This window comes from Chiloscyllium plagiosum, unplaced genomic scaffold, assembly GCF_037043375.1.
Source record: "Chiloscyllium plagiosum isolate Xiang-an unplaced genomic scaffold, Cpla_swu_hap1 HiC_scaffold_9, whole genome shotgun sequence".
Taxonomy (NCBI): Eukaryota; Metazoa; Chordata; class Chondrichthyes; order Orectolobiformes; family Hemiscylliidae; genus Chiloscyllium; species Chiloscyllium plagiosum.
The window spans coordinates 27,661,386-27,687,853 of NW_028270147.1; the positions used below are offsets into that span (position 1 = coordinate 27,661,386).

The 26,468-nt window shown below is 40.6% G+C and overlaps 1 protein-coding gene across 2 annotated transcripts in view; it reads left to right on the plus strand.

Moving 5' to 3' along the window:
• The window catches only part of cfap57 (cilia and flagella associated protein 57), an 88,885-nt gene that overhangs the window by 37,348 nt on the left and 25,069 nt on the right, over positions 1-26,468 (plus strand). For both annotated transcript variants that reach the window (XM_043698897.2, XM_043698898.2), the window contains 9 exons: positions 2,465-2,677; positions 3,688-3,861; positions 7,377-7,538; positions 10,528-10,683; positions 11,193-11,286; positions 12,258-12,448; positions 15,258-15,431; positions 15,795-15,953; positions 23,518-23,661. In XM_043698897.2, the coding sequence (XP_043554832.1) occupies positions 2,465-2,677; positions 3,688-3,861; positions 7,377-7,538; positions 10,528-10,683; positions 11,193-11,286; positions 12,258-12,448; positions 15,258-15,431; positions 15,795-15,953; positions 23,518-23,661 (1,467 nt within the window). The remainder of the gene's footprint in view (positions 1-2,464; positions 2,678-3,687; positions 3,862-7,376; positions 7,539-10,527; positions 10,684-11,192; positions 11,287-12,257; positions 12,449-15,257; positions 15,432-15,794; positions 15,954-23,517; positions 23,662-26,468) is intronic.

The window sequence follows — 26,468 nt, forward strand, 5'->3', positions numbered from 1 at the left end:
TATTCAAAACAGGGTATGAACAGCAGGAGCTCTCGTATTCCTACAGTTCAGAAGCATGTCATTCAGCCCATTCTGACCCTCTGAAGAGCATCCCACCCAACCCCCTGCAACCATGCATTCTCCATTGCTAATACAATGGAGAAGGGCTTATGCCCGAAATGTCGATTCTCCTGTTCCTTGGATGTTGCCTGACCTGCTGCGCTTTTCCAGCAACACATTTTCAGCTCTGATCTCCAGCATCTGCAGCCCTCACTTTCTCCAATGAATATTTTAAGCACAGAATAAGAACATTAAAAGTAAAAACAGTAACTTTGAAGGTAGTAAAGCATAAGGACATGAGTCATAGCAATGCATTTTAAGGACAGTACTTAGGAAGCATATAAATATGAGGAGGGCATGGATTTAAACGTAGTTGGAAAAAGCAGCAATGATGAAGTGATGAAAAACTTTGTTATGCTGTGAGTTGTTAAGAACTGGAGTGTACTGACTGAGATTATGGCAGAGACAGATCCGTTCAAGGCAATAGAGGACATCAGATTATAGAGTCATACAGTTACAGAGTCATTGAATCATACAGCATGGAACCAGACCCTTCGGTCCAACCAGTCCATGCCGACCATAATCCCAAACTAAAGTTGTCCCATCTGCCTGTGCTTGATCCAAGCATTTCTTATTCATGTACTTATCCAAATCATGTACTTATCATGTACTTATTCATGTACTAATCCAATACTTAACTGTACCCGTATTCACCACTTCCTCTGGAAGTTCATTCCACACACAAATCACTATTTGTGGAAGCAAGTTACCCCTATTTGCTAATGTCCAGATCTTTTTCAATCTGGTAAGATTCTCAAGTTGAATTTAACACTTTGTGACTCAAGGACAAAAGTGTTACCAGTGAACTAATCACAAATCAGAACTAAGGTTCACAACAACGAATGCAAGTACATTACTCCTTATGTATAGCTTTGTTATGGGGAAGATTTGCAGAATGTAATGACTGTTTACACTTAACTGGTTCTAAAAACATTTCTAATTGCATTTTAATTCTGGGGTTCGGACCCGGTATTGAGAACATTTCTGTGTTCTCACCAAAGTCACATGGGGGCCTGATTGATTTTCAATAAGCAAGTCAATTAGTGACTAGTGAATGGAGTTGTCATCCATTTAGGAGTGTTGGAAGCATGCAAAAGGAGGAACAGCAGCAAGAAATGTGGCATTGCTAGACCTGAGATAATTGTGAATGAAGGCAATGGGGCCAGAAATCAATTGCCTAAATATCTGTTTAAATAGTCTCATTAAACTTGCCAAAGATTCATACTTTTTGACTTTTGTTGATCCAGCCTTGAAACTCTCTCAAGTGCCACTCCATTTTGGACTGCTTCACTGACTGCTTTTGTGCTGTTTGATCACCCACTTTTCCTGGGTCTACATTCCCCTGGACTCTGAAATTACACCTACACTTACTCACAGGCTTAATTCTGCTTGTCTGTTGACAGCTAACTTTTTCAAGCTAGTACTGCCCCTCCCCAGCCCGTGTTCCTGCAAAACCTAATCTTTCCAATTTGCACAAAGTAAATATTGCTTGTGGGCTTTTCAATTCCCACTATCTGCTTCTTGCTGCACTGAATTATCAGTGGCACATAACTACTTTTGAGCATTACCAAAACTACACCCCCAGCCCAACTCCCTGGACTTAAGATCTGCAGAGCTATTCAACAGTTCTCAGACTCCAGACCTCAAATCTTCCATGTAGTTCAGCTGACTTTAGCAATATGGTTAATACCATTCCTGAAGAAGGGCTTATGCCCGAAACGTCGATTCTCCTGTTCCCTGGATGCTGCCTGACCTGCTGCGCTTTTCCAGCAACACATTTTCAGCTAATACCAACACCGCCTAGTATAGATTAAAAACAGGAAGTGCTAGAGAAGCTCAGCAGATACAGCAACACGTGTGGAGAAAGTGAACATTTTGAAACCATGTGACATTCTGAAGAAGTGCAATATCGGTCTCAGAATTAACCTTGTTTCTTCACGAATGCTTCCATGCACTCCTGAGCTTCCCCAGCACTTTCTGTTTTTATTTTAGATCTTCAGGATCTTGCATTTTGCTTTTATTTTACTGCCAAACATGGACCGTGCTCTTATCTTTGTCTATCTCCTTCTCCAAAGAACCATAACCTAAGAAGTTATCTTTAATGACCCCCAAACTGTTTTGAGTGACCTTTTACAATCGGGTCCTCCTCAATTGCTGGCAGAATTGAATGTTGCTACCTAACAAATAAATGTAACCAGTCATAGATTGCTGGCTTGCTCAGAGCAGAAAATAGATACAAAAACAGAATTTCATTTCATATGTTAATTGTTTTCAAATGCAGTGGAATGTTGTAAAATACATGATAAAGTAGGCACTTTAACAGTTATACAGTACATGGATGATCTTCTATGTCTTCCCCAAACAGATTCGCGCTATTGTCTGGAATTCAGATGATAGTAAATTGATTTCCTGTGGTATGGATGGTGCAGTATATGAATGGAATACACTGACTGGAAAGCGAGAAGGCGAGTGTGTACTGAAGTCCTGCAGTTACACTGACCTTTGTATCACACCAGATAGTAAAACCATATTTGCAGTGGGGTCTGATCGAACTTTAAAAGAAATTACTGATTCCCAGGTGGGTTGAATATGTGTGCTGTTATATCCTGAGATAAAGTGGGCATAGTTCAAGGTCCAAATTTTCAAGAATAATACTAAATATTTCTGAGATTAATCAAATAAAAATCTTATTCATTTGACAGTCTTAGCTGAGTAAAAAAAGACATTAATCCTGTTGCAACAAATTCTTATCACAATTTTCTATGTATAACAAATAAGAGGTTCTGAGTAAATAGATGACTGTCATATATTGTTGTATTTTTCAATACCATAATGTAAATGTCATCTGTATAATATCAATAGACTTCCTTACTCTAATCTCATTCATGACAATGGGCAGCAAGACTCCACCGCTGGCCTGGTCCATTGCAATCTTTTATATTCTAGCATAGGTGGTGCCCCACTCTTGAAATAAAAGCTGAAAGAACTGCAGATGCTGTAAATCAGAAGCAAAAACAGAAATTGCTGGAAAAGTTCAGCAATTTCTGGTAGCATCTGTGGAAATCAGACTTCACATTTCAGGTCGAGTGACCCTTCCTCAGACCCTTGAAGGTTGTTCTTAAATTACCTTACCAGGCTTCCTTTGGCTTTCCTATCTTCATTTTTTCTCATAACTTGTGTACTAAACAGCCACCCGAGCAGGGCTAAGCCCAGAAGGTGAAATAAATATCTTGCCAGTCTCAGGACCTAGAAGAAAAGTTTTATTTGTTTTGGTTTTGCTTTGAAATATTAAATTTAAAGAAAAGAAGGCTATTACTAGCAATATATTTATTTCATATGATTGTAGGATGACAGAACTTACTCTTCTACTTAAAGTTCTGGTAAACTGCAGCATTTTTCGGTAAAGAAAGATCAATAATGTACTTCTACATGTGAAATATACTTCGCAAAGTGACATTATTATATCTGAGCTTTCCAAATTCAGGTTCATTTTCAGGCTGAAATCTCATACTTTACAGATGAAGTGTTTCCATGACTGAAAGTCGATGCATCGTTTCTGCTCTTTTCCTTTTGCTCCTCCCCATTCAGATTATTCGGGAAGTTCCATCGAATGATGTTGCATATACCTGTGTGGTTATGTCACATTCTGGGCGAATGTTGTTCCTAGGCGCTGCAAATGGGACAGTCCGGAGTATCAAAATCCCATTACCTGTAAAATCAGAATGGAATGAGTATCAGGCACATTCTGGACCAATCACTAAGGTACCAATCACTAAGAATATTCTACATCCTACTCAATACTCCTTCTGAAGTAGACCAGCCCCTGAATTTTCTCCATGAATCAGCAGCCCAGGTCAGGAAAATCCCCAGCTTGGCAATTCTGACTCAAGGGCAAGTGCTCCAGATGTTCTGATTTTTTTTTCCCTTGAGGGCTGGGGCAGTTGTCAATTGGTGTTAACCCAGAATCCCCAACAACAGTACAGAAACAACCACAGAGACCTTAGGCGTGAACTTGCTCACTTAATTTAAGTTTTGGCAAGACCTTTAGATGGGAATCAAAGTTCCTAAGAAAAGTAAGGTTGCAGTGCAGAAGTACCTAACACATCAATTTTGGTACCAAGATGTAAGATTCTTTCAGTGATGCCTCATAGTGGCTGCTATTTATATTACAGGGTACTATAATGCTGCAGTGTGGGATTCAGTTATGAAGTTAAGCGGTCAAAGCTTATTGTTCTGACAGAGTAAAAGGAGTTTTTCTCTCATCTGATTTAATTCTGTGTATATGTCCAGAGATTAGAAGAACTCTCCTCTGCCAAACTTCATACACCTACAAATGAGTGGTTATGTAAAATAAATCCAATAAGATTTTGAAACTCTCCTTTATCAACAAGCCTTGGGCGTTGCTTCTTTGCAAGAACGGACTCCCTTGATTTTCATAGTAATTTAAATACATCTTTGACAATGAACCAGATGGGATTAAAAATAATCTGCTTCAATTTACGTTAGGTTGACATTGTTCTTGTACTTGAACAGCTTTTTGACATTGTTTCCAGTTTCAGAGAGACAATGGGGCCTCGTGGTATTAGCGTGAGACTATTAATCCAGGGACCAGCTCATGTTCTAGCAACCCATGTTTGAATCCCAGCAGGTGGTGGAATTTGAATTCAATAAAAATCTGGATTTAAGAATCAGATGATAACAGTGACTCCATGTCAATTGTCAGAAAAAACTTAATTGGTTCACTGATATCCTTTAGGGAAGGGAAACTACTGTCCTTACCTGGTCTTAACTGCCCTCTGAAAGGGCTTGACAAATCATTCCATTGGAATGATTGCTATAAAGTCTCAAAACAGAAATGAAACTGGACAGACCACCTGGCATCAACTGAGGCACCAGAAACAACAATGGCAAAACCCTGTCGACTCTGCAAGGTCTCCCTTACTAACATCTGGGGCTAGTACTAAAATTGGGAGAGCTTTCTCACAGACGAGACAAGCAATGGCCTGACATTGTCATGCTTATAAAATCATACTTACAGAAAATGTCCTAGACACCACCCTCACCATTCTGGATATGTCTTGTCACACTGCCAGGAATAGAACCAGCAGGAGGTGAGGAATTCTCCAGGTAGTCCACAACATTGACTCCAGAGACCATGAAGTCTCACAGTACCAGGTAAAGCTTGGGCAAGGAAACCTCCTGCTGATTACCATGTACTGTCCTCTCTCAACTAATCAATCAGTGCTACACCATATTGAACAACACTTAGCAGAAGCACTGACAGAAGAAAGGGCATAGAATGTACTCTGGGGATTTCAAATATCACCACCAAGAAGGTCTCTGCAGCAGTACTACTGATGAAGCTGGTAGAGTATTAAAGGACATTGCTGCCTGACTGGGTGATGAAGGAACCGATAAGAGGGAAAAATATACTTGACCTCATCCTTACTAATCTATGTACTGAAAACCCAGTCTATGATATTGTCAATGACAGTATCAGTAAAATGACCACCGCACAGTACTGGTGGAGATGTGATATCAAGAAATGGTTGAAGGCATTGGATACTGAAAAGGCTATGGACCCTGACAATAGTACTGATGAATTGTGTTCCAGAACTCATCCCTCACTAAGCTGTTGCAGTATGGCTCAACACTGACATCTACCTGACAATGTGGAAAATTGCCCATGTATGTCCTGTACACAAACACTGCAAATCCAACCCAGCCAATAACCATACCATTAGGTTTTTTTAACTCATTCATAGGACGTGGGCATCCCTGATTAAACCAAAATTTATTGTGCATCCCAAGTTTTTCAGAAGACAATTAAGAGTCACCCAGATTGCTGTGAGTCTGGGGTCACATATAGGCCAGTCCTTCCTTCAAGAATGTGAACCAGATGCTTTTTTTTAATCCGCTGCAAGTAACAATCATTGCCATCAGACCTTTAATTCTAGATTTTCTTTTCATTGAACACAAATTCCACAGATCCTTACCCGGGTTACCAGATTAATAGTCCAACGACTATACCAGTAGGCTATTGCCTACCTTAATTCATGATTATCAATATAGTGATGGAAGGTGTCATCAACATTGCTATCAAGCAGCAACCTGCTTACTGGTGCCTAGTTAGTTTCCATCTGGGCCACTGAGCTCCTGATGTCATTACAGCTGCATGAACATGGACAAAAGAGCAGAATTCCACAGGTGATGTGAGCATGATGGCCCTGGATATTAAGTTAAAAATCACACAACATCAGGTTATAGTCCAACAGTTTAATTGAAAGCACACTAGCTTTCGGAGTGCAGCTCCTTCATCAGGTGGTTGTGGAGGGCACAATTGTAAGACACAGAATTTATTGCAAAAGTTTGCAGTGTGGTGTAACTGAAATGATATATTGAAAAATACCTTGATTGTTGAGTCTATCATCTGTTCGAATATCATGATAGTTTCGAACAGATGAAAGACTCAACAAACAATCAAGGTACTTTTTCAATGTATAATTTAAGTTACATCACACTGTAAACTTTTGCAATAAATTCTGTGTCTTTCAATTGTGTTCTCCACAATCACCTGATGAAGGAGCGGCGCTCCGAAAGTTAGTGCTTCCAATTAAACCTGTTGGACTATAACCTGGTGTTGTATGATTTTTAACTTTGTACAGCCCAGTCCAACACCAGCATCTCCAAAACCTGGACATTAAGGTATGACTAAGTATGGCATAAAGAAGCCATAGCAGAACTGCAGTCAGTGGGAAGTGGAAGAAACATGCCTTGCACTGAGAAAGATGGTTGAGGTTTGTGGAGATCATCATGTCAGCTCAAAGGATAAATGCTGGCACAGCCACTGAATGTCACATCTCATTAATGATTTCAAAAAAGTTCAAAAATATGATGCCCCAATCCTTTCTTTTCCTGTCTTTGCTGAAAGATATCCATTTGTTGCATAATATATGTCCTGTATCATATCCCTAATAACTTCAAAGTCCACCTACCATTCTTTTATGTGTTCTCTGAATATTTTCTTTACCCTTTGAACACAACTACATTCTCTTGTGTTGGTCCAATGCAGAGATGGAAAGCATATGCTCCTAGGTGACAATAAATCATCAACCACAGTTGCAGATGATATGTATTGGAACCCATAAATTATGTTATTTTAAATGTTAGACATTTCTCCCAGCAAGATGTGAGAAAGTGATTAGTGCACATTTGTCAAAATCCTTGCAACATTGCTTTTCTCTTGAAATGACCAGTTGTTTTCTCTTTCTGTACAGATGGTTGTTACCTTTGATGACCTATACCTGTTGACAGTTTCAGAGGATGCATGCTTTATGATCTGGAAGATAATCGATAAAGAGGGCCGAGTGCTGAAACGTGACAAAGAAGTTGGCCACGCAGAAGAAATCCTGATCACAAAATCAGATTTGCAAGAAAAGGTAATGTATTATTGATCATAAACAATTAAATGGACTGTACATGCTTTGCAATAAAGAATTTTCCAAGAAGAATTTAATCTTTAGATCTCTTGCCCACATAAAATAAAAAAAACCAAATGCCTTTCAGCAAGGTTTGCTAAATAGTTTTTATAAGTTTACAGCAGTTAATAAGTACCCCAGCTTTCAATTAGAAATGTACAGAATTATTCACTCTCATTTTATCCTGAGGCAAATTAGATTTGTTTCCAATATTTAAAGCAATATTAAAATATTTAATAAAAATTGAAAGAATTGCAGATGCTGAAAATCAGAAACAAAAACAGAAATTGCTGGAAAAGTTAAGCAAGTCTCGCAGCTTCTGAGGAGAGAAATCAGAGTTAACGTTTTGAGTCTGGTGATCCTTCCTCAGGACAGATATTGAAACGTTAGTATCTTTGCTGTTAGGTTAGTTTTTCCAAGCAATGTTAGATTTTTTTGGATCTAGATTTAAAATCCACTTTCACTGCCACCTGAATGGCCAGAAACTGTCTGTTGAACTGGAGGGTGTTAGTTGGCTTCCATCTGAGAAGGAAGTTCTTCCTCTGAGAGTTGCTAGCCAATCAAATGGCAGCAGTTCCCAGGTTTCAGCAATGCACCAGGAGTGATGGCCACTGCTGAGAACACATCCAGTACCCAAAAGAGAGCTATGATGTAGCTGTATGAGGAGGTTCGTGGTGATTAGTGCATAGGAATTTGGCAGAGCAGGCTAGAAGGCTATAGGGAGTGGTGGGTTAGAGGATGGATGCTAGCGTGATCAAGTCAGGGTAGAATGAGAAACCCAGCTGGAGGAGAAAACCATTTGTGATTGCCTCCAATGTGTTCAAAGCTTGTAAAGGAAGTAACCCCCCTACTCCACTGCTGTAACCCACCAACTGCCACAGCATTGAGAGCTGCAAGCATGTTGGTTGGAACTGGTATCTACCCAAAGCACAACAAATTGCAACCAGGAAAATAATTGGCCCATGGCTAGATGGGCCACCTGATATCTGCCCCCATCACTTGTAACGTGGCAGCAGGAGCAGGGACAGAGAGCTGGTTGTCACAATTTCACCAATGTCATTATTCCCAATTTTACAACTCCCATTTTCTTTGAAACCCACATTGGGAAAATGTAACATTCTATGCAAATGTTTGTCACACCAAGACAAATCAAAAGCAGTACATCAAATGAGTGGGAACTTTGGTCACACCATGAGTAACACTCTCGTGCTCTTGTTACCACTTTCCTATCCTTTACAGTCAACAAAATTCCTCTCTTCCAGCATTCTTGTGCATAACAGAATTGTGAGTGGTACCTATCTTGTAGACTACAATGATTCAAGGATGCTGCACACCACCATCTCAAGTTAGGGATCAGCAGTAAATGCTAGCCTAGCCAGAGATCTCCATTTGCCTGAAACAATGGAAAAAAAGTAGGGTTAGCATGTCTAGTCCTTTGAGCCTATTTGCTGTCCTGTGAGATCGAGGATGATAAAATCTTTGACTGCAATTTTCTGCCTTGTATGGTGAGGTGGGGTAAAACATTCATTCCTGGGAGGGTGACAGATGGACATCTCACCACATTCCCACCTGCACTGAGTAAGGCTGCAGCTAGAAGGCACATGGTCAGTGTTTACCTCTCATTACCAATTGATAGCCTCGGTTAGGTAATTAATAACCCACTTAAGGGGCACATGCCACTGTTTCTGGTGTTAACCCAGCTGTGGGTGACCTGTGTGCACTGCTTGTTGTCTCCCAGGGAAGGAAAGGGGGTTCATCCCTCCTTTGGATGTTTTCAGTTCCTGATCTAGGAGCCCGCACAGGAAGTGAGAGATCAGGGAGATCTGCTGCTGAGATGACCACTCTGTTGTTGCTTCTGAGTCCCCCAAAGCCAACTAATGAACCTTTCCCAGCATTTTACCTGTGCCTTGGGCCATTCCACAATCCAGGACTCTGCTGGCTGTCGCTCTGACAGTAGCCACTTCCTTCCTATTGACATTGCTGACCAAAGGAGCTGTCGGTCTGTGATTGACCAATTGCTCTGCTCCCATGGAGAAGTCAGCCTGTGAAAACTCATCTGCCTGATTGGCCTGAGTTCAGTAGGCTTTCCCCAAAGGATGCATCATGGGTCTCTCATAGACTCTGGAGCTGGCAGGTGAAACCATTTGCATTTCTGCAAGATTCTGCTCTTAGAATGCCAGCCTAACTGGGTTTACTTGCCTTCATCCCTACCCTTTGATATGCAAAAATCTATCAATTTCAGATTTAAAATTAACAAATGAACCAGCATGCCCTATGTTCTTCAGATGTGAGTTCTAGATATCAACTGCATTTTGGATGTACAATTATTCCCTTTTTTCAGATTCTTTCCCTGAGTTCCGGACTGCCCAATCAATGGAAATGGTGTCTGTCAAACCTGCCTGTATCTCTTAATATTTTGAAAACAAGGATCAAATCAATGACTAATCTTTTAAATTCCAGGGAGTACAACCCTAGATTTGTAATCCCATCTCCCATTTTAGTCCTTGGATTCCACATATCATTTTTGTATGCTCCACCCTCTCCAAAGCCAGTGTAGTCTTGCTAAAGTCTGGGGCCCATACCTGTACATAGTACTCCTGTTGTGATCAAACTAGCACCTTGCAGAGCTGAAGCATAGACTTAGTCTTTTTGCTCATCATTTCTGTCGTTGCTTACCCAGATCGACTCCAGGTCTCCCAAAAGCTTAGTTTTAAAATTCTGACCCTCATGTTTAAAACCGTCCACTTTATACCTTGCCAACTCCAAACCCTAACCCTCTGTAGCACTCAGATTATTGCTCAAATTCAAAGTTGCTATATAAGTTCATGTGTTGTTGGAAAATCATTTATAACACTCATAATTCAGTTGCTGACTGAATTTGTTGTTATTGTTGTAATTTTACACTACAGGTTAAACTGATAGTTGAAAATTATTTTGCCTCTTTCAACAGAATCAATTGTCATTGGAGTTAAAAACTCGTGTCGAGGAACTGAAGATGGAGAATGAATATCAGCTCAGACTGAAGGACATGAATTACAGTGACAAAATCAAAGAATTGACTGAGAAATTTATTCAGGAAATGGAATCTCTGAAAACAAAAAACCAGGTAAGTAACAAAAGCAGTTTTTAATATTATTGTCCTCGGAATGTGGGGTTAGCATAAACATCTATGGCACTCGTATAACAATTTATCTTCTAGCTTGTATCTTGTCAACTTTTGGAGGAATACACAGGCACTTGTTAGGATGGACATAAATATGACCATGCAAAAGTTAATTCCAAAAAAACACATTGAAAAATTATGTACCACCAGAGATTACTTAAATAATTAATTTAACCTTTAACTTTGGTGGGGAGTTTGGGATATATCTTATAAAGAGAGTACAGCATGAACAATAATAAAGAGTCATCTTTGATAGGACAATATTGATTCAAAATTAAGTTCACTCAGTGGGGTGTCATTCTTTTCCAGTACATCAGACTATTCAAACACATTAACAGAAAGCATTTGATCCACCACCTTGTATTAATATTTACTTTTATTAAGTAAACTTTGAGGTGTGGTGCTTATGCATTCCAACTCTCAAAATAATCAGACATTGTGGTGTGCTGTAGGTTTTGAAGACTGACAAAGACAAGATTGAGATAATGCATAAGGAAGATACAGCACTGATCCTGGATAGACATACAAAAGACATTGAAGACTTAGGTAAAAACGCATGCTGCATTTACTCTTGTCTTGTGTCTTCTAATCCTACAGATTGTAACTAAATGTTGATTCCCTGAGTTGATAAAATTAATTAATTGACCTATTGCTTAGAAACACTACAATTCAAAACAGTGATGCAACTTGACAATGTAGTTGCAGTATTCCTCTTGTTCTTCAGGCATAAAGACTACAGTTTTACCAATCACAATATCAATAGGGCATTCAGAGGCTGGCACGATCCTTGTTCACAGGCCTCATCTTACTTTTCATAAGCCAGCCTGCAAAAATGTGCTACTTGGTAGTCAGTTGTCTGACTTACTTTGATCCATTATTGCTACTAGAGGCTGTTCAAGCCCGCAGAAGAGTCGCCAGTTTGTGGAAACTCTGTGTTAACAGGTATCATTTGACACTTGGTTGTCAGAATGTGTGTGCTGAGAAGCACAAAGAATATATTTATAAAATACTGAAAGTATGCACTAGACCCTCTGGCATCTGTGAAGAGAAAGAATAGATTAATATACTTGTCAGGCCGTTTAGCGCCTGTTATGACATTTAACACTAATCTGGAACTTGACTCCATTTACCCAGCTTTGCTTCTTATTCTTTAATACCTTTGGATAAAAAGAACCCAAGAAGTTCAAATTTGGAAAACCAATTGATTTGCAGGAGGGACCTTCTGTCATCCTTTGTCTGTGGAAGATTTCTTAATTTTACTTCTGAAAGGCCTACCTCTAATTTCTAGATTACACCCCCTAGTTCTCGACATCCCAACCAGTGGAACTCCTAAAGCATTCTTGTATCTTGTATCAGCTGATCAGCAGATGGTGATGATCACCCTTATTTATTTTCAATGTCTAATTTAGATTCTTGTACACAGTTAAATCATAGTATATTACTAAGAGTGTTGGAATTAACTTCACCGCATACTCCACAAAATATATATTTTACATCTAAATTTACTCTAATTGCAGAAAGCATAAACAACCAGAAACTAATGTTAGAATATGAAAAATACCAGGAGTTGCAGCTTAAATCCCAGCGAATGCAGGAAGATTATGAAAGACAGCTCAATGAAATGGATGAGAGCAAGAGCCAAGCATTGGAGGAACTGACTGAATATTATGAGACCAAACTCCAGGAGAAGGGTAAATTTATTGAACAGGTGAGACAGAAGAAGCCCATAGATCAGGAATTAATAGGCCTCTGTATAGTTATTTTTCCTTTCTGAAAAAGTGACTAATGACGAGTAAAAATATGTTAGTCATTTGGTAGCACAGATCTAAGAATAATACTTAAGAAGGATACATTTCATCAATGTTTTTTGTTTTGTACTCACCCGGTCAATTCACATGAAATACCAAAGTAAAGGGAAAAAATAACATTTGCATTGTATGAGGAGAGGCTAATGATTGAGTGGTGAGTATCCATTCAGTGTTTAAGGCAGTGCTATGGAGAATGCACCAGTTATTGATGACTGACAATTAACTGCAAATGTTGTTTAAATTTCAAACTGGCAGATTGACCCTGATTGAATAAGGCATTACCCTGTGAAATGAACCAGATCAAGGTTGTGGCCTAATTTATTGAGTTGAAACAGGAAGAGTGTGTACATATTTGGTCTGTATGTAAAGAAAAGGGCCCTACGTGTTCAAATCTTTGGCATCCAGTAAAACAAAACTGCATTATACTATAAACCTGGCTAACATCCTAAATTGGTTGGCAGCATAAATCTTCACACATATTCTGGTTTATTTGGTAAATATTGTCCAAATTGGGACAAGCATTGGGTTGGTCAGTAATTTGACTGTTGTGAATGGTGAAGTGTTGTTTAATGTGATTGTTTAGGAATTGGAGCGTATGGCATACATATCGAACATCACACCAACACTGAAATGCATATACCTCATTATTCATTTGTGTGACAGACAGAATGTCTTCTCAGCATGACAGCAGCATCTTGTTAGTAGCAAACATCAGTCATGCTACTGCTGCATAGTGGGAAATAAACTGGTTCATTCATGTTTTTAATATCATTTATTTGAAGTTTTGGTGTTAATTTTTAAGTTAGTAGCATATGAGTTTCCTGTGTCTGAAATTAAGAAATATGTCATTTTAGTAGCTATGATGATTTCTTTTAAAACCGTTTGTGAGGAGTACATTAGAAACTTAATGGATTTTTGTTTACTTTAGGATCTTATAACTTAGCAAGGTAGACAATTGTACTTCAAGGTTTTGCTAGGAATTTCTGGACTGAAAAGTTTTTTTTTAAGCTTACCTATAACAAAGACGAAAACCTTTTGTTTCGCTTTTACTTGGTTTTGCACAGTTTTGAGAAGTCCTTTCATGGCTTATACATTTATTGACTGGGAAAGGGAAAAAAATATATTAAACTAGATTACTTCAGAATAAGGAGTTTGTGATAGTCCCAGAACAGAAATGTTGGGATAATACCCTGAAGAAGACTTGAAAAAAATTTCTGTTTAAACTCACATGTTTGATAGCTCCTTTTCAGAGGCTCCAGCCAGAAGTTGAAGTCACAGTTACCTTAAACCCATTGAGGTGTCAGAGATACTGATGCTGCTATAAATATTGTTCAAGGGTTACTGTTGGATAGAGTATATAGGATGTTGATTTTTTTTAAATTTGTAAAGTCATATGGACCATGCCAAACCCCCTCAAAATCTATTAAGAAGATAATCTAAATACTAACTTTTTTTTATTTTAAAGGTAAGGCAATTCCAGATACAATTTGATTAGTTAAACTACTGGGCATTAAGCAAAATATGCTTTATTTTTACACTACAGTTAAAAAAGAGACAAAATAAAATAAAATAATTGGCTTAACTGTAACTGTCAAAATGCTTATCAAAATAATCTATGATATATATTATATGTATATATAAACCACTACCAATTAACTGTTCCAATATAATAGCATCCATTAACACACCCTTGGCAAAAGCAAATTCAATAAAATACATTGCCTCAGATACAATTCTGGCAACAAGGAAGAGAGCCCCAGCTTTGAACTATAACAGAGAGAGGAATAAGAGCTTCCGCATCCAGCTTCAAGACCCCAGCAACTGCTGAAAGCCAAAGCTAAAAATCCTCATTTGTGGGAGATTGATCCCACCCATTCACGCTGTTCCTATTCCAATTTTAAAAAAACCAAGGTCTCACAAGCTGTTTACTTGATTGGCTTTTGAACTGACAGCTCAGTATCGCTGTCTCAACCCTCCTTCATTAAAACAACATGAGGACAAAACACATCTCTTAAAGCCATAGAGTTGTCACAAAAGATGAGTTTATGGATTAATGGGATTATACTTTTCCTTTCTGTTTAAAACTCTTCCAATTTGGTTTATAAGTAAATTATATAGTTTATTCTATTTTATCTTAATTTTATTTGTTTAATAAACTCTAGTTTTATTGTCAAAACAGTATTTGAAACATGTGCGTTTCTGTCGTAGTGAGAGACCACCTTGTTAAAAACAAAATATGATCTATCAAGCCAGATTGCAATCTGACGTGTCAAGTAATAACATTAGGTAGGATCAAAACAAAAGTAAAATCACTAACTTCACATTTTGCTTCAACTTCTGAGTTTCCTTACCTTTTAGTTGATCTGAAATAGTCTGGGCACTTTACCTGACCAAAAATGATGGCCATCAGCCCATTCATAAGTGAGCACAATATACAACAGGAAAGGATCTGATCAAGTTGGCTATTGCAAGATGGGTTTGAGGTACCCTGTTTCTGCATCAAACCTGCACAGTGGACAAATGGCTTGGGCCCTGTGTGGGAGGTTTCTGGTAAAGTGAACCTTACAGCTCATGGAATTGTAGGAATCCCAATGCATGTACAAACCAGTGAAGGTAAGGTGGATAAGAATAGAGAATTACTGTTTTTAAAACTGTGTTGTATTTTTGTATTATTCTGTTCGCTTGACAATCTCCTTTAAATCACCTCAGCTGCAGGAAGAGTCCAGGCAACAGATTAAAGAATCTGATGAAACAAAGAAACAGATAGAAGAGGATGCTGACCGTGAAATACAGGACATTAAAATCAAATATGAACGAAATCTGAGAGACGAGAAAGAGGCAAATCTCCGGTTGAAAGGAGAGACAGGAATTATGAGAAAAAAGGTATAAGAAAGCAGAAAAGACAGGAGGGCTTATTTTCTTTTTGCATCATTTGTAAAATCTTACAAATAAAATACTTTCAGGGTTTAGGAGGCTAGGCAAAATTTCACCTCACCCTCGTGCAATTGGAAAATGGAAATCCAGGCCTGAGTTCCAGAATATGGGTGAACCCCAGACACTGTAAATCTTTTTACCATAATCTGGCACAATGATAGAAATGTTCAGAATAAAGCAAAAAGCTTTGACATATTAATGTGATCATTCTTTTCCAGTCACAGCTTCCAAATTCACGTTTGTTTCTGTCTGTGAAAATGGCCTCAAAAGATAGAGTATCTTATTTATCTCCCTCATTTCTTCCTTTCTCAGTTTACCAGCTTGCAGAAAGAAATTGAAGACAAGCAGGGAGAAATTGAGAAGTTGAAGAGTGAACACCAAAAACTGCATGGAGTTATCAGGTCACTGGAGAAAGACATCCAAGGACTCAAGAAAGAAATCTTAGAACGTGATGAAACTATTCAGGACAAGGTCAGGCAATGAGGAGATAGCTGGCTGATATGCCAGTGCTAATTACAGACACACAGGGAAAATAGATTAAAACAATGGAATGTACAATTCTGTAGAAAAATACATGTAGACCAATTAACCTGCTAATGTTGGAAAAGGGAACTAGATATTAAATTGTGTAATTTTGCAATTTATAAGTGACTTATTTAAGTTTATAAAGCAATATGTGGTAAAATGAATGATAGGAATGAATTTTCTGACTTCTTTTCAGTATGTTTTAACGTGACTTGGTAGAAGTGGAGTGCACAAAAAAGAACAGGTGGCTAGCTCATCCCCAAGCTCCACCCTAAGTTGCAGGTGTAGGTAAGGCATCAGGCAGCCCGCATGCCTTTAGGTCCATAGAGGAACTAATCATATGTTCACAAGCTATAGGAGCAGCATTAGACCATTTGGCCCACTGAGTCTGCTCCGCCATTCACTCATGGCTGATATTATGGATGTTAATGTTCTGCCTCCACTACAATAATATGTGCATCCGGGGAAGACTGCGAATTTGCGAAAGAGCTGGTGTTGAAAGTTGTGAAGGAAAGGGAAGGAAGGGTACCTACTGCCTGTATTTTGCACCCCAGCAATCTCTAAATTCCAGCCTCCACTGCATTCCCTCCTTATTTTGAAGGTCCCTAACCCTTCTTAAGTAATGTTCCCAGACATCTTTACGTGTGCGGGAAACCTTACAAATTGGCGAAAAAAACAGCAGACTGAGGATTGGGACCACTTTAGATTTCAGAAAGGCGAGGAAAGAGATTGATTAAGGGTGGGTAAATAGAATACAAAAGTAAGCTTGTGGGGAACATACCAACTGATTGTGAAAGGTATGTTAAAGGAAAAGATTAGTGAAAATAAATGTAGTCAGACGCGGGGGAAGTTATAAAGGGGAACAAAGAGTTTGCAGACACGTTAAATACATGTTTAAGTTCTGACTTCACAAAGGTGGATGCAAAAATATTGGGAAACACAGGGTCCAGTGAGAGAGAGTAATTGAAGGAAGTTGGTATTAGTAGAGAAGTGACGTTGGGGATTTAGATGGGATTAGAGGCCAATAAAACCTGAAGGCCTGATAATCTATATCCCAAAGCACTCAAGGAAGTGTCGCTAGAAATAGTGATCATCTTTCAAGATTTTGTAGAATCCGAATAATCAATTTCTATGGATTTAAGGTTAGATAATATAACCACATTATTTAAAAAAGATATTAGAAAGAAAACAGGGAATGATAGACTAGTTATCCAGACATTGATAGTGAGGAAATGCTAGAGTTCATTATAAAACATTTAACAGCGGAGAACTTGGAAAACAGGGACAGGATCATTCAGAATCAGCCTGGATTTATGAAAGGGAAATCAGAGATATTTGTATCATCAATAGTCACAGGTGAGGTGCCGGAAGACTGAGGGTTAGCTAACATGGTGCCACTATTTAAGAAAGGTGGTAAGGAAATGCCAAGAGCTACAGACCAATGAGGTAAAAACAATGACTGCAGATGCTGGAAACCAGATTCTGGATTAGTGGTGCTGGAAGAGCACAGCAGTTCAGGCAGTATCCGAGGAGCAGTAAAATCGACGTTTCGAGCAAAAGCCCTTCATCAGGAATACAGGCAGAGAGCCTGAAGGGTAGAGAGATAAGTGAGAGGAGGGTGGGGGTGGGTAGAAAGTAGCATCGAGGACAATATGTGAGTGGGGGAGGGGATGAAGGTGATAGGTCGGGGGGGAGGGTGGAGTGGATAGGTGGAAAAGATGATAGGCAGATAGGACACGTAATGGGGACAGTGCTGAGCTGGAAGTTTGGAACTGGGGTGAGGTGGGGGAAGGGGAAATGAGGAAACTGTTGAAGTCCACATTGATGCCCTGGGGTTGAAGTGTTCTGAGGCGGATGATGAGGCGTTCTTCCTCCAGGCGTCTAGTGGTGAGGGAGCAGCGGTGAAGGAGGCCCAGGACCTCCAAGTCCTCGGCCCTCCACCTCCTCCAAGACTTCCGTTTCCCTGGCCCCCAACGTCTCATCTTCACCATGGATATCTAATCCCTCTACACCTCCATCCGCCATGATCAGGGCCTCCAAGCCCTCCGTTTCTTCCTCTCCCGACGTCCCCAACGGTACCCTTCCACCGACACTCTCATTCGTTTGGCCGAACTGGTCCTCACCCTTAAAAATTTCTCCTTCGAATCTTCCCACTTCCTCTAGACCAAAGGGGTAGCCATGGACACCCATATGGGCCCCAGCTATGCCTGTCTCTTTGTTGGCTATGTAGAACAGTCGATCTTCTGTAATTTCACCGGCACTACTCCCCATCACTTCCTCGGCTACATTGATGACTGCATTGGCGCCACCTCGTGCTCTCGCGAGGAGGTTGAGCAATTCATCAACTTCACCAACACATTCCACCCTGTCCTTAAATTTACCTGGACCATCTCTGACACCTCCCTTCCCTTTCTGGACCTCTCCATCTCCATTAATGACGACTGACTTTATACCGACATTTTTTACAAACCCACCAACTCCCACAGCTACTTGGATGTCACCTCTTCCCAACCTACCTCCTGCAAAAATGCCATCCCGTATTCCCAATTCCTCCGCGTCCGCCGTATCTGCTCCCAGGATGATCAGTTCCACCACAGAACACACCAGATGACCTCCTTTAGAGACCGCAATTTCCCTTCCCACGTGGTTAAAGATGCCCTCACATCCCGCACCTCCGCCCTCAGACCCCCACCCATCCAACTATAACAAGGACAGAACGCCCCTGGTGCTCACCTTCCACCCTACCAACCTTCGCATAAGCCAAATCATCCGCCGATATTTCCACCACCTCCAAACAGACCCCACCACCAGGGATATATTTCCCTCCCCACCCCTTTCCACCTTCCGCAAAGACCGTTCCCTCCATGACTACCTGGTCAGTTCCACGCCCCCCCTTCAACCCACCCTCCCATCCTGGCACCTTCCCCTGCCACCATAGGAATTGCAAAACCTGCGCCCACACCTCCTCCCTCACCTCCATCCAAGGCCCTAAAGGAGCCTTCCACATCCAAAGTTTTACCTGCACATCCACCAATGTCATTTATTGTATCCGTTGCTCCCGATGCGGTCTCCTGTACATTGGGGAGACTGGACACCTCCTAGCAGAGCGCTTTAGGGAGCCTCTCTGGGACACGCGCGCCAATCAACCACACTGCCCTGTGGCCCAACATTTCAACTCTCCCTCCCACTCACCAAGGACATGGAGGTCCTGGGCCTCCTTCACCGCCGCTCCCTCACCACCAGACGCCTGGAGGAAGAACGCCTCATCTTCCGCCTCAGAACACTTCAACCCCAGAGCATCAATGTGGACTTCAACAGCTTCCTCATTTCCCCTTCCCCCACCTCATCCTAGTTTCAAACTTCCAGCTCAGCACTGTCCCCATAACTTGTCCTACCTGCCTATCTTCTTTTCCACCTATCCACTCCACCCTCTCTCCCAACATATCACCTTCATCCCCTCCCCCACTCACCTATTGTACTCTATGCTACTTTCTCCCCACTCCCACCCTTCTCTCATTTATCTCTCCTCCCTTCAGGCTCTCTGCCTGTATTCTTGATGAAGGGCTTTTGCCCGAAACGTCGATTTTACTGCTCCTCGGATGCTGCCTGAACTGCTATAGACCAATGAGGCTAACATCGGTGGTGGGCATGTTGTTGGAGGGAATCCTGGGGACAGGATGTATTTGGAAAGGCAAGGACTGATTAGCAATAGTCAATATGGCTTTGTCAGTGGGAAATCATGTCTCACAAACTTGATTGATTTTTTTGAAGAAGTAACAAAGAGGATTGATGAGGGCAGAGTGGTGGTCGTGATCTTTATGGACTTCAGTAAGGCGTTCAACAAGGTTCCCCATGGGAGACTGGTTAGCAAGATTAGATCTCATGAAATACAGGGAGGACTAGCTATTTGGATACAGAACTGGCTCAAAGGTAGAAGACAGAGGGTGATGGTGTTTTTCAGATTGGAGGCCTGTGACCAATGGAGTGTCACAAGGATCGGTCCTGGGTCCACTACATTTCTTCATTTATATAAATTATTTGGATGTGAGCATAAGAGGTATAGTTAGTAAGTTTGCAGATGACACCAACATTGGAGGTGTAATGGACAACGAGGAAGATTACCTCTGATTACAATGGGATCTTGATTAAATGAGCCAATGGGCTGAGGAGTGGCAGATGGAGTTTAATTTAGATAAATGTGAGGTGCTGTAATTTTGGAAAAGCAAATCTTAGTTTGTTGCTGCACAAAGAGACCTTGGAGTGCAGATTCATAGCTCCTTGAAAGTCAAAGCGCAGGTAGATAGGATAGTGAAGAAGACGTTTGGTATGCTTTCCTTTATTGGTCAAGAGTATTGAGTACAGGAGTTGGGAGGTCATGTTGCGGCTGTACAGGACATTGGTTAGGCCACTTTTGGAATATTGCGTGCAATTCTGGTCTCCTTCCTATCAGAAAGATATTGTGAAACTTGAAAGGGTTCAGAAAAGATTTACAAGGATGTTGCCAGGGTTGGAGGATTTGAGCTATGGGGAGAGGATGAACCGGCTGGGGCTGTTTTTTTCTGGAGCATTGGAGGCTGAGGGGTGACCTTATAGAGGTTTACAAAATTATGAGGGACATGGATAGACAAAGTCTTTTCCCTGGGGTCAGGGAGTCCAGAACTGGAGGGCATGGGTTTAAGGTGAGAGGGGAAAGATATAGAAGAGACCTAAGGGGCAACATTTTCACGCAGGGGGTGGTACCTGTATGGAATGAGCTGCCAGAAGATGTGGTGGAGGCTGGTACAATTGCAACGTTTAAGAGGCATTTTGATGGGTATATGAATAGGAAGGGTTTGGAGGAATATGGGCCGGGTGCTGGCAGGTGGGACGAGATTAGATTGGGATATCTGGTCAGCATGGATAGGTTGGACCAAAAGATCTGTTTCCGTCTGTACATCTCTATGACTCTATGACTCTATTATTGACAAATCTGCTGGAATTTTTCAAGGATGTAACCAGTAGAGTTAATAAGGGTGATGTGATTTATTTGGACTTTCAGAAGACTTTCAATACGGCCCCACATAAGAGATTAGCATATAAAATTAACATACTTGGGATTGGGGTAGTGTACTGACATGTATACAGAACTAGTTGAGAGACAGGAAACAAAGAGTTAGGTCTTTTTCTGGCTGGCAAGCAGTAATTAGTGGGGTACTGCAGGGATCAGTGTTTGGGCCCCAGATAGTCACAATATACAGAGGGACCTTGATTATTCCCAAGGACATGGGCGGGGAGCATTTGGTTAATTGAATGCTGGACAATCGCTGCCTGATAACATAGTTAGCTATGCATCAAGACCTTGTGATCTTAATCAGATCACCGAAATTCGATTAATCGAATGCCAGTTAATTGAGGTTTGTCTTATATTAATGATTCAGATCGGAAAATTAAAGGTAAAATCTCCAAGTTTGAAAATGACACAAAGCTTGGTGGGAAGGTGAGCTATGAGGGGAATGCAGGGATTCTTCAATGTGATTTGGACAACTTAAATGAGTGAGCAAAAGCATGGCAGATGAGGTATAATGTGATAAGTGTGAGGTTATCCACTTTGGTAGCAAAATGGTAAGGCAGATGATTCTCTAAATGGTGATAGATTGGGAAAGGACGAGGTGCAGTGAGATCTAGGTGTCCTTGTACACCAGTCAGTAAAGGTAACCATGCAGGTGCAGGGGGATGAAGAAAGCAAATGGTCTGTTGGCCTTCATAGTGAGCGAATTCGAGCACAGGTGCAGGGATGTCTTACTTCACTTGTATATGCCCTTGGTGAGATCACACCTGGAGTATTGTGAGTAGTTTGTTCAGGATATGAGGGAGTGCAATGAAGGTTTCCCAAACTGATTCCTGGGGATGACAGTTCTGGTGTGTGAAGAGAGACTGGATCAGTCAGGACTATAATCACTGGAGTTTAGAAGAATGAGGGTGGATCTCATAAAAACCTATAAAATTCTAACACATCTAAACAGAGTAAATGCAGAAGGACGTTCCCAATGACTGAGGAGTCTAGAACCAGGGTTCATAGTTTAAGGATACAGGTTGGTCCTTTCAGGACAGAGATGAGGTGAAATGTCTTCACCCAGAGACTGGTGATCCTGTGGAATTCTCTGCCACAGAAAACAGTTGAGACCAAAACATCGAATGCTTTCAAGAAAGCGATACATATAGTTCTTAAGGCTGAAGGGATCCAAGGATACAGGGAGAAAGCAGGAACAGAGTGGCCATTACTTCTTTCTGACATTGCTGAATCTACTCAGCTGTTGGCCAATTTGAATGGATAGAGCTCTTTAAGTCGGACTTCCACCATATTGTCACCGCAGGACAGCCAACTTTATGTCAGTGTTGTGCTGATTGACTTTTCAACTAGTTTTTGGTGAGGTGTGCAGGTGGTGAGGAATATGTCCTCCCCAAATCCCACCCATAAAATTCAATCCATACTGTTTAAAAAAATTGCTAAAGCAATCAGGGCATCATATTTTAAAAAATCAAGGAAATGTTCATTTGACCTTAGAATCTGAGTTATAAAATAGAATGTAAGATGGAAAATATCACAAACAGTTTTGCAGTGATCTATAATAAAAGTATAATTCAAAGACTGAATAATTGATAATCTCACATTACCGAGCATAAAACAACAAATTATATTGTTCCTCTGGGTGACAACATTGGAAGACATGGGAACAGGTGTAATGTTTTCTAGTTTTACATCTTCATTAATTATCTCAATCACTCTAATGTTTTGTGTTGTTTGTCAGATTTCCATTCTTGGGTGAGCCACAATTTGCTTTAGTTATATAAATACTGAAGTAACTGTCTTGTTCTCAGTATGTTCTCCATTTTTGCCACAAACTCCATCTCCCTCCCCGTCACTGTCTCATGTGGAATAAGATTGCAATCTCAGCTTTCTACTTGACCTTAAAGTTGATCCTTAAATCTCATATTCCCTTCAACAAAGACCACTATCTCCACCCTGTAACATTGTTTATCTTTGCTGCTGCTTCACCAATCTGATGCTGAATTGTTCATGCCTTTGTCACTTCCAGCCTCAACTATTCCAATGTTTTTCTAGCCAGGCTCCCATCTCTTACAGTCTATTGATTTCAGTTCATCCATGACTGATACATTTGTCAATATTATAAAAATATTGCACATAGAAGAAAATGTACTTGCATATAGTACAGTAGATGAAACTAGATTTGAGGAAGCCAAATTTATCCAGTTTAAACCATCACTAATTGGTATAAACCTTACTGGATAACTGCATGGATATATCTGTACATATCATTACAAATAGCAAATCGACCACTAAATATACTATACCAGCACCATTCTAAGTATAATGGCACATGCATAGTGCAAATCTCATTGAAGGTGGAGGTTAGTTGAATTTCAATTCCTGACTTAGAAAGAAATTATAACTGTACTCAGTTTCACACTTGTAAAATTAAAATTAATCTAACATTATGTCTATGTACAGGAAAAGCGGATCTATGATCTCAAGAAGAAAAATCAAGAATTGGAAAAGTTTAAATTTGTTCTGGATTACAAAATTAAAGAGCTTAAGAAACAAATTGAACCACGAGAAAATGATATAAAAGAAATGAAAGAGCAAATACAGCAAGTAAGTCTTCAGAAAACAACTGAGAACTTTTGAAATAGCTTGTATTTTTATTAAGCTGCATTTATGGGATACACCACTGCTAGATGGAGCAACAAATGCATATGTGCATAAGTTCAGTATTGTAGTGTGATATTATGTGACAATTTCATTCAGTCTTACTACAATGTAACAGTTTAGTAGCATTCAAGAAGCACCTGGATGAATACATGAATAGGAATGAAACAGAGGGTTATGGATTCTGTAAGTAAAGACTGTTTTAGAATGGAAGGGAAAAATGTGTCGTTACGGGTTTGGAGATCCAAAGGGCTTGTTCCTGCGCTGTATTGCACTTTTTTCTGTTTCTCTTTGTTCTTTAAAGCATTTAGCAGCACTTCACATATGGCTGTCATGAAGTTAGTTTCCTATTTAAATATACATTGTGCAAGTTTATTAATCATTGTTAAATTCAATTATGCATCCTCTATAACTGTAACAAAAATCTCTAAAGTGTGCTCTGCTTCCCATTCCTTACTTATGTAAGTAGTGAATAAAGCTGGTTTCATTACTGTCCCTTGAGGAACATCACCCATATGTTTCAACAATCTTACAACAAATATCTTTTAAACACTGTTTGCTCTTTTCCATTTTTGTAGCCAGCTTGCTGCCTATGCTACTGTATTCTCAGGGATTAGTTGTCATTCCCAATTGCTCACTTCTTTCTGTTCTGCAGATTCAGGAGCTAAGAACAATTTACTGTTATGGTGCCGAGACATCATGGGTGTAATTGCGTTTGTGCAGATGGATTACAGTATCCATTTTTGTGTTGGGAACATGCTCAATTTATATTATCCCTTACGCCCTTAGTAGTAAATCACCTTGCCGTAATTTAATTATCATTAGGATTGTATGCACATACAGATGCTATGTGGTGAGCTTGGGATTTTTGATCTTATCAGGTTTTGAGGCAAGCAGTTTGAGTTGGATGGTTTGGGCTGGAAATCATGTCTCATTAACTTGATTGAATTTTTTGAAGAAGTATCAAGAGGATTGATGAGGGCAGAGCAGTTGATGTGATCTATATGGACTTCAGTAAGGCATTCAAGGTTCCTCATGGTAGACTGGTTAGCAAGGTCAGATCTCACGGAATACAGGGAGAACTAACTATTTGGATACAGAACTGGCTCAAAGGTGGTGGTAAGGGGTTGTGACCAGCGATGTACTACTAGGATCAGTGCTGGGTCCACTGCTTTATATCATTTATATAAATGATTTGGATGTGAACATAGGAGGTATAGTTGGTACGTTTGCAGATGACACCAAAATTGGAGGTGTAGTGGACTGTGAAGATGGTAACCTCAGAACAACAGGATCTTGATCAGATGGGCCAATGGGCCGAGAAGTGGCAGATGGAGTTTAATTTAGATAAATGTGAGGTGCTGTACTTTGAGAAGACAAATCAGGGCAGGAATTTTTACACTTCATGGTAAGGTCCCTTGGGAGTATTGCTAAACAGAAACCTTGGAGTGCAGGTTCATAGGTCCTTGGAAGGGGAGTCACAGGTGGACAGGATTGTCAAGAAGGCATTTGGTACACTTTCCTTTATTGGTCAGTGCTTTAAGTAGAGGAGTTGGAAGGTTATGTTGCGGCTGTACAGAACTTTTGGAGTACTGCATAAAATTCTGGTCTCCCTCACACAGGAAGGATGTTGTGAAACGTGAGTGCTCAGAAAAGCTTTACGAGTATGTTGCCAGGGTTGAAGGGTTTGAGCTATAGGGAGAGCCTAAATAGGCTGGAGCTATTTTCTCTGGAGCGTCAGAGGCTGAGGGGTGACCTTATCAAGGTTTATAACGAGCCCTCCACAATCACCTGATGAAGGAGCATCGCTCCGAAAGCCAATGTGCTTCCAATTAAACCTGTTGGACTATAACCTGGTGTTGTGTGATTTTTAAAAATGGGTAGGGTAAGTAGACAAGGTCTTTTCCCTGCGGTGGGGGAGTCCAAAACTAAAGGGCATAGGTTTAAGGTGAGAGGGGAAAGATAAAAAAGAGACCTAAGGGGCAACTTTTTCATACAGAGGATGGTGTGGGTCTGGAATGAGCTGCCAGAGGAAGTGGTGAAAGCTGGTATGATTACAACATTTAAAAGGCATCTGAATGGGTATATGGATAGGAAGGGTTTAGAGGGATATGGGCCAAATGCTGGCAAATGGGACCAGATTTATATGGGATAGCTGGTTGACATGGACAAGTTGGACCAAAGTGTTTGTTTCCATGGTGTATATCTCGATGATTCTAGATTGCTCAGATCAGTTGAAGCAGAGGAAAAGCCACTCAGCTGAAGCAAATAATTGATTAAAACACCAACCAACCCAACCGCCCCAGGGCTGAACACCCTCCCACTCTGCCAAGGACATGCAGGTCCTTGGCCTCCTCCATCGTCAGACTCTGACCACACGACGCCTGGAGGAAGAGTGCCTCATCTTCCACCTAGGAACCCTCCAACCACACGGGATGAATGTCGATTTCTTCAGCTTCCTCATTTGCCCTCCCCCCACCGTATCTCAGTCCCAACCCCCGGATTCAGCACCGCCCTCTTGACCTGCAATCTTCTTCCCGACCTCTCCGCCCCCACCCCCTCTCCGGCCTATCACCCTCACCTCCTTCCACCTATCGTATTCCCAGTGCCCCTCCCCCAAATTCCCTCCCCCCTACCCTTTATCTCAGCCCGCTTGGCACACCAGCCTCATTTCTGAAGAAGGGCTTATGCCCGAAACGTTGATTCTCCTGCTCCTCAGATGCTGCCTGCCCTGCTGTGTTTTTCCAGCACCA